This window comes from Elephantulus edwardii, unplaced genomic scaffold (assembly GCF_000299155.1).
Source record: "Elephantulus edwardii isolate Elephantulus edwardi_28Jun2011 unplaced genomic scaffold, EleEdw1.0 scaffold00203, whole genome shotgun sequence".
NCBI classification, from domain to species: Eukaryota; Metazoa; Chordata; class Mammalia; order Macroscelidea; family Macroscelididae; genus Elephantulus; species Elephantulus edwardii.
This window is the reverse complement of record NW_006399953.1, coordinates 1221407-1230328: the sequence shown is the minus strand read 5'-3', so window position 1 is coordinate 1230328 and position 8922 is coordinate 1221407. Positions and strand designations below refer to the sequence as shown.

Sequence of the window (8922 nt, the reverse complement as noted above, 5' to 3'; positions counted from 1 at the left end):
CCTGGAGAGGGTTAAACTGGGCTCCTCTCCTTGGAGGCAAGGATTCTGAGGCTTCGTCTAACATACTTTGGACATGTTGTAAGGAGGGACCGGTCCTTGGAGAGGGACATCATGCTTGGGAGGGTGGAGGGACAGCTAGGAGAGGAAGGCCCTCTATCAGGTGGACTGATTCAGTGACTGGAGTAATCGGGATGGGTGTATCGGAGACAGTGCGACTGGAACAGGACAGAGCAGAGTTTAGGGCTGTTGTACATAGGGTCATTACACGTCGCAAGCAACTCGATGGCACCTAACAACAACATATATTTTTACACTACATATTTTTAAATTCTTAAAATGTAAAGACTTGAAGTAGGTCTTAGCAAGTAAATTTTTCCAGTTCTTTTAAAATAAAATTTGGATTTCAGAATAACTATAAATTTACAGAGAATTTTCAAAAACAATATAAGAAAGTTCCCAGTACCACTGACACTGTTCCTCTTACTAGTACCATTAGTACATCACTATTAACTGCCAATTTCATTGCCTTTTCTACTGATTTCCTTTTTCTGTTTCAGAAATCCATGATGAATGTGTTGCATTGGTCACCATTTCTTCTAACTCTCCCCTGGTTAGTGAGATGTCTCAGCCTTCACTTTGTTCATTTACACAGACAATTTTGTTTTGGGTATTTTGTGGACTATCCTTCTATTTGGGTTTGTCTGACAAACATCTGAACAGGCTAGGATTATGATGAGACAAGCATTACAAGTTTTATGTAAAGTGCCTTTCTCATCACACATGCTATCAAAATGATGTTCAATTTGATCACTTAGGTAAAAGTAGTGTTTACCAAGTTTCTCATTGTAAAGTTACTTCCTCTAACCCTCATTACCTCATCTTACTCTAATTCTTAAGAAGAGCGTCACTAAAACTGAACTCACTCAGGGAGTGAGAGGGAACTAAGCTACACTTCTTGGAGAGAGGAGGGAATAGGGTAGGAAATATGCATACATTGCCTGGGAGTATTTACATAAATCACTGTGAATCATTAGCAACTAGATGGCACATAACAACAACAACAACAACATCTACATAAAATTTTTTATTTGGTCATTTTTATATGAGCACAAACACACATATATTTGACTATGTTATCATTTTGTGCTTGTCTGATTGGATTTGGTGGTCCCTGTCGCTACTTGACTTTTTTTTTTTTTTTTTTGGTTTTCTTAGCATGTTCTTACTTTCTGGCTCCCTTCCTTCAGCCCTAGAAGCCAACATTTCTAAAAAAGCAAACAAACAAACCAACCAAAAAAAACCCCTTGATTCTTTTTTGCTAGAAAATTATATGTAAAAACTGAAATCTAGATATTTGGTTTGATTATTATTTCTGAGTTATTACTGCCTGTATGTCCCCAGCAAAGAGAGCTAAGAACAGTAGGTATACAATCAGACAGGTATGCATACACAGCTACGATAATTTCTGTACTCTATGCATCTGTATTGTCTGTCAACTTAGTGAGAGAGAAATTATTTTCATTGCGTAACAAGAATATTTAAACAAAAAAGGCTAATTAAATTCAAGTTATTGAAGTAATAACATACATATACTAAAAGCCACACTTAAAGAAATGAAGTGCACATGGGTTTGGATGGAAAAGGACATGTCGGACTTTTAGGGCTGCTGAATTTGAGATGCAAAAGAAATGGTTGAATTTGAGACCTAAAAAACCCAGAAAACAAAACCTAACTGGAAATACCAAATAATTAACAAGAACTCATTAGCTAAAATCTGAGATGAAAACTGGCAGTCATCTCTGCTCCAGTGATTAACTAAGAGAGTTTTAAGCTCTCTAAATGGGAGAAGAAAAAACTTAAAAGTTTTGGGTTTGTTTTTTTTTTTAAATTACCTTTGAGGCCTATTTTGTCTGAGGACAACAGAAATGTTTAAAAACGGTTTTGTTCCCACATCAATGATCTCAGAGTGCACAGGGCAGCTGTGTATCTTAGTATTAGCTTTACGTTCAAGCTATTAAAACAAACAAGACCAAAAAAGCAAAGGGGAGAATCTTTTCTCTTATGTAATAATGACTTCCTAACAATCTCAGCACACATCAAACCATCTAGTAAACAAAATGGGATATTTGTGATTTGTCTGAATATAACCTGGGTTCAGAGAGTAGACTGGATAGAGATAAAATATTGATCATGAGCAGGATGTTATTTATGTACAAATTTCGTAATACTGTTTTCTGTATGTTTACACATATTTGACATTTTCTATAACACAATGTTAAAAATCAGCAAGTCTAATTTCTTTATTTTTCAAATTCAGAAAGGGAGCATCAAGAGTGCTTAAGTGATACGCTATCGTTGTGTGCCATGGAGTCAAAACCAACCCACAACTGACCCTCTGGCGGGTTTTCAGAGGCAGCTAACGGCTCCTTGTCACTAGGCCACCACTGCTCCCTAAATGATATGTCAGTGAGTGTAAATGTGAGTATTAAGCTCTTGGTTAGTAAATGAAATAAACAATGATTCAACTCTATCAAACTAAATTGCAAATCATGCTCTAGAAAAAGCGGAAAAGAAAAAGGAAAGCATGCAATTTATAGATCCTGATTACATAAATCAAGTAGTCAAGTGCTCACTGAAGATTTAATAAAGCAGTAACAAAGATCAAATCCTTACCACTCCAATGCCTTCAAAAGCAAACACAGCAGTACCAAAAAAAAGTGGGTATTTTTTCCAACCAGCCACCACTGGAAGATTGTGAGGATTTGGCATATTCTGGAGAAGAAAAAAAGACGTAAGATAGGCTAAATCTTTACTACTTTAAAAAGTTTAGAATGAAAGAACAAAATTATACACTTCTTAACTTCTTAACTAGAAATAAAAATGTGCATTATAAAGGGAATTTTTTAATTCACTTTTTATATATACACTGTAAGCAATCTTATGTTAAACCAAGTTAAGCTGTAAGGATTTCACTGCCAAATACAACTGTTTTCCTTATGACTATACATTCCATCTGAGCCAAATGTTCCTGAATTCCTGTTTCAACCTTCAAGACCCAAGCTGTTCACAGGAAATGCACAAGCATTCTCACGGTCTAAGTCAGTAGTGAAGATTCACACTGCTGTGTGCGCCCATTCTGATTCTATGTGTATTGCTCTTTCAGGTTTATGCTACCTGGCTCCCTGCTTTGGCTTTCTACCTCACAACTCACTGCTCCCTACTACATGCATCACCTTGACACCTTTGACTTTGATTACACAGTCCTCAATCAGCCTTGTTCTTATTCTCACTACCTGGACAAACTCAGAACACTGTATTTAATTCCTCTGGCACCACAAGTTGCTTTGCCAGCTATCCCAAGTCTGGTCCGTATTCTCCTCAACATTCTATTATTTTTGCCTCATGTGACTGAGAACAGAATTCAAGACCAAGTGAAAAGACTGAGCAAAGCAGATGAGGTCGAAAAGGCCATGGGTAACTGGGGAGTGTACAGACTCTGAAAGCCCGTCAAAGGGTCAACTATGAATCAGTCCTAATTCTAAGTACGTATTTAAATAAGAGAAGTCTAGAACATCTGAAGCTCAAGTAAAGCTGTTGTTGTAAGTGACTCTCAGAGGGTCTCAATAAACAACGAATCAGAATGTGGTCCTATCTGGCACCATCCTCACAATCTGCAACAGCTCCAGCCCAATATTACAGTCACTGTGTCTCACAGGTAAAGAGGACATTAATAGTCATGCACAGCTGAAAATATACCCAAGAGGAAGAATGCAAAGGGTATTAAAACATCTGGATCACCGAACAACACTGTCAGGTTGTCTCTGAGTCAATTTTAATGAGCGGCGACAACGCGACAGACTGCCCTACTGAGTTTCCTAGTCTCTAACTTCACAAGAGCAGATGGGCAGGTCTTTTCTCCCAGGGAGCCTCTGCATGACTTCAAACCAAATAGGCATTGGTGAAATGTGATGTACTGGAATGGACCATTTCGAATCAGACAATCACATGATCTACACCAGAAATGAAAAGGTGAGGAAAAACAGGGTCGCATTAATAGTTATAAAAAGAGCACTTTCAGATCCATCTTGAAATACAATGTTCTAAGAGATACAGGATAATATCCTTACGCAAACAAGGAACACTTATTAATACCATCATCATCCAAATATATGCACCACCATCGGAGCCAAAGAAAAAGAAACATGATTTTACCAACTTCTGGAACCAGGAACCAATCGAACATGTAACCAGGATGCACTTAGTAATAATGGGTGACTGGAATTCAGAAGGTGGGAATAAAGAAGATGATCAGTAATAGAAAACATAGGCCTGGTGACAGAAATGAGGCCAGAAACAAAAATGATAGACATTTGTACAGTCAAAGATTTAGTCATTCCAAATAACTTTTCTAAAGAACATAGAAGACGACTATACACATGGACCACACCTGATGCACAGATATCAGATCGGTTACATCTATACAAAGAATCACTGGAGAAGCTCAATGTCAGCTGGGAAAACTAGGCCAGGTACTGATTGTGCAACAGATCATCAACTACTCATATGCAAGTTCAAACTGAAGCTAAAGAAAATGAAATCAAATCCACAAGAACCAAAATATGACCTTGATTCTCGGCCCCTGAATCAAAACCACTGTCTCAAGTACAGATCTGAAGTCTCAAACTCTAATGATGAAAGACCTGCTGAGCTGTGAGAAGACATCAAGTACATCATCAATGAAGAACGCAAAAAGTCATTACAAAGGAAAAGACCAAGATGGATGTCAGGAGAGACTGAATATTGCACTAGAGCGCCAAGAAGCTAAAGCAAATGGAAGAAATCAGGAAATTAAGGAGCTAAACAGATTTCAAAGGGCAGCTCTGTATTACAATTACATGTGCAAAAAGCTAGAGTCAGAAAATTAAAAGGGACAAATTTGAGCGCACATAACCAGATCAGTTATTTACCATGCACTTCGAACTCTTTTAATAAAAAAATAATTTAAAAAAAAACCAACAACAAAAACCAAACAAACTTAGAGGAAAAAAAAAGCTAGACAAGTGGCTTGGAATTCAGGGACAAGGGAGAAAATTAATCACAGGTCTACTTTAAGTGAGTATGTATTGAATTCCTTGTGGAGATTTCTAGAACAATTTCTTGGAAGCAGTATACAAAACAGACTGGATCTAGAGCGAACAGAAGAAAAATTCCCCCTTTTTTTTTTAAGTTGGTGGCCTCTTGGAGGGATGAAAGCTACACTGCTGTTCAGCAGAAAAATTTTTTTAAAAAACCACAACAATGGATGTATATATACAGAATATTAAACTGCAAACAATTTAAGAGATATGCTACCTCATAAAGCCCATTAACACATTTTTCTCAAGAAATTGGTTAAGAACCTCACACTACGCACAATAAAATCCACTTACGTTATTACATAGTTCAGATAAAGAGGTTACAAATTGCTCAGTGGAAGTGGATTCCAGTGGTGGCTCAAATAAAGCATAAAGAAATTAAAAGAAAATTACAGAATGGTATCAATTCAACTCATCTCCTATGGATGATTCAAATCTTCAACAAATAAAACAACTAATGACTTGGAGCACAATCCTAAACCTCCCAGCTCTAACAGGGGAGGGATGTCTACTTTCTGAAGCTCTATCTCAAAGCCCACAAGCATGTACTTACCAAATTCCACCACCAGACCAAATCACAAAATCTCTGCTATTAACTTCTTCATTCACATTCTCATTTAAAAAGTACCCTCCAAAAAGAAACCATTCATCTATTATGTGTCATATGTCAAGTCTTTACATACTATTAATTTTATCTCCCAAAAAAATACAAGTTTTACTAGTGTAAGAAACATACATTCCTCAGTTCTGTACTTACCTTAATGATGTACTGGTAAATTATCACAAGACTGACAGCCATGGAAATGTTGGCAAGGAATGAAAGTACAAATAGATTCTTTAGGTCACGAATGAACACCAGAAGAATTATAAATGGAAGAAAGCAAAGCATATATATCCTTAGATCAATACTTCTTCTCTCATTTGAATGTGATGCATAGGTACTGTTGAAAACAAATGCTTTACTCTCTAGAAATCCTTCATGAACCTGTACAGGAATATAGGGAGAAGGAAGAAAAAGGAAAAACCTCCATGAAGTTACAAAGCACATACTGTGTGATTAATTCTACAATCAAAACACTTATGTTTTTCTAAAATTCTCTTGCTTCCTAAGAAGAACATATATCATAAAATTTAACGATAAACAGGATAGTCTTCTTTGCAAAATAACTTATTTTGTGCTGTGAAATAAAGTTTAATAGAAGAACATGAGAATGTATTTACTAATTTATTTTTTTAGTTTTAGAACTATCAATCAAACCATGATACCTACAACAAATGGATCAGCTTCCAAAATCATTAAAGTTGGAAGCATAGTTTCTAGAGTTAAAGTTAGGTATTTTACTATAATTTCTTTTCTTCAGAATAAGAAACAAGCTTTAAGTACTACTCAGAACCATATAATAGTAAAAACAAAATTTAAATACATTTTATTGAGAATTTCTATAATAAATTATTACCATGAACAAGAAATATTTATTATTAATCCAGTAATTCAAGTATAGTTACATGCTTTGAAAGCAGATCAATATTTACTAGAGCAAAAATATTCTATAAGACACATCAACTGACACCGAAGTTTAATTAGCCATCTCTACAATCCATTTTCACGAGTGACACAATGACTCAGGCACCATAGTTAAAAATATCTCTGACTTAATAATAATCCAGTTTACTCAAAGAGAAATAAAATTACAAATCAGAAACAATCTTGAAAATTACTAACAGTAATAAATCTTACTTGCATTTAACTATCAGTGATGACTTACACATTGCAACCTCTTTCAAATACACTGACATTATCAAGACACACAAAATCCTAAGAACCAGGTATCTTAGTAATAATACCTAGTATTTGTTTAATCACTTCCTATGTGCAAACTACTGCTTTATATGCACCAGACACTGCCTTAATAAAACATCTCATTTAATCCTAAAAACAACTCTCCGGATTGAGTTAATTTCCATTTATAATTGAGGAAACTGAAGTTTCAAGAGAGAAAATAATTTTTATAGTATCAAGCGAGTAAGTGGTGGTTCTAGGATCCAAACTTAAGTCTGAAACTATAGCATCCAGCTTGTAACAGCTATATATTAACCCCAAAACAGGGACCTTATTCAGGTAGCCACCTGTACTGTGCTATGTTGCCTCTCTAAATGTTAGCATCAAGAGGGCAACAAATCAAAAGTTTAAAATAAAATTCCAGTATGATTAACTGTATGTTCCTTTTCATTTTACACTTAAACAGTATTTGTACCACCATAAATGTACACATCACCTTGGATTGCAGGGAATGTATGAATAGATCTACTAGATTTTTAAGCTACATAGGCAATTCACTGGAGTAACAAGCTATACTATGCATGATTTTTAAAACTGTTTTATTTATCTTATAGTTGGTCATCAAAAATTATTTTTATATTCAAACAAAACTGACAATTCACATTTCTTGGCTTTAAAGAACAAATTTTAAGTGTTAACTCAATTTTCACTAACAAAACTACTTAGTCAAGAATTTCTGATCAAAGAAATATCTACAAATAATTAGATAATTATCATAGCTGAGCTCTAACAAGGATATGTGACAAGAAAGGCAGTTACAAAATCAGTATTTTTTTAAAAAAATAGCTGAACTTGGAAATTTAAAACTAATTTTATTGCAAGTATCTCATAATATGTTAGCATATCTTGACAGAAAAGTGTTTAGAAAACTTTTCGGAATTGAAAAATAAATAAAACAAAAATGTAGATACATACCTAGAGCAAGATTCAGGTAAACATTTGAGTCCTTTGGTGCCCTCTAGAGACAGAGAATGGCTAATAGGACTTCTATGATCTCACATGTTTACCAAAATGTAAAACACTGAAATAAATATTATAAAATAAAATTACTAAATTCAGTTGCTTCTACTGAGAGCTCAAACTTAGTAAATTCCATTACTCATTTAATTCCAAAGGCAGTTCTTTGGCAAAGCTAAATGCAAAACTAAAGTATCAGTACCCTACATTTATATGTACTGTTTTACACTTTACAAATGTTGTCACACTTTTGGTAAACTCAACCTCAAGTTTAATGGTAAGCTAGGGAAGATTTTGTTATTATTCTCCTTTTACAAATAAGGAAACTGAGGCTTGACCAGGGTTAAGATGGTCTTGCCCAATGTTTAATACCAACTCTGATTGTCTGACTTTGAAGTCCAAGGTCATTGCCATCACTACATTTTTATCCCTTTTACTGTAATATCCCTTTAACACATTCATGTACACTGTTGCATCTAGCTAGAATTTTCAAGACTATCTTATCTTAGAACAGAGAAAGGAGCTACCAGAATCACGATGGTCAAGAATCACAGGGAACACTAAGTTCTAGAATCTAGAGGGATGTTTGAGGGAGCTCTTGCAGTAGTATACCCAACAGGAATTTGGACAGCTGACAGAAAGGCAGCATCTCTTGGGCAATTCAAATCCACCAGCAGTTCCAAGAGGGGGAGATGGGCAATCTCCTTTCACATCATTTATGTTCTCCAGAAAATCTGCTGGAGGGCCAGGTAAGAGTTGGTTCAATTTGATGACAATGAACTTATGGTTCCCCTAGAATTGTCTGTCCTGGCTTAATGAGATGAAGAAAAGTCATGTGGCCAGTTGAGAAGCAAAAGCATTCTACATATGCTTGGCAACTAGACCCTTGATTCTCTGGGTTGATGAAATACTGCACCTTCAATTTCACATATATTAATGTGGTAACATTTTTAACTACATGTAGTAGCAACTGACATGGCTTAATCAGCC

The 8922-nt window shown here is 35.4% G+C and overlaps 1 protein-coding gene across 1 annotated transcript in view; it reads right to left on the bottom strand.

Moving 5' to 3' along the window:
• Positions 1 to 8922, bottom strand: part of SLC36A4 (solute carrier family 36 (proton/amino acid symporter), member 4) — a 56879-nt gene that overhangs the window by 23965 nt on the left and 23992 nt on the right. The window contains exons 7-8 of the mRNA XM_006897181.1: positions 5893 to 6120; positions 2674 to 2772 (exon numbers count right to left, since the gene is read on the bottom strand). Coding sequence (XP_006897243.1) covers positions 2674 to 2772; positions 5893 to 6120 — 327 coding nt within the window. The remainder of the gene's footprint in view (positions 1 to 2673; positions 2773 to 5892; positions 6121 to 8922) is intronic.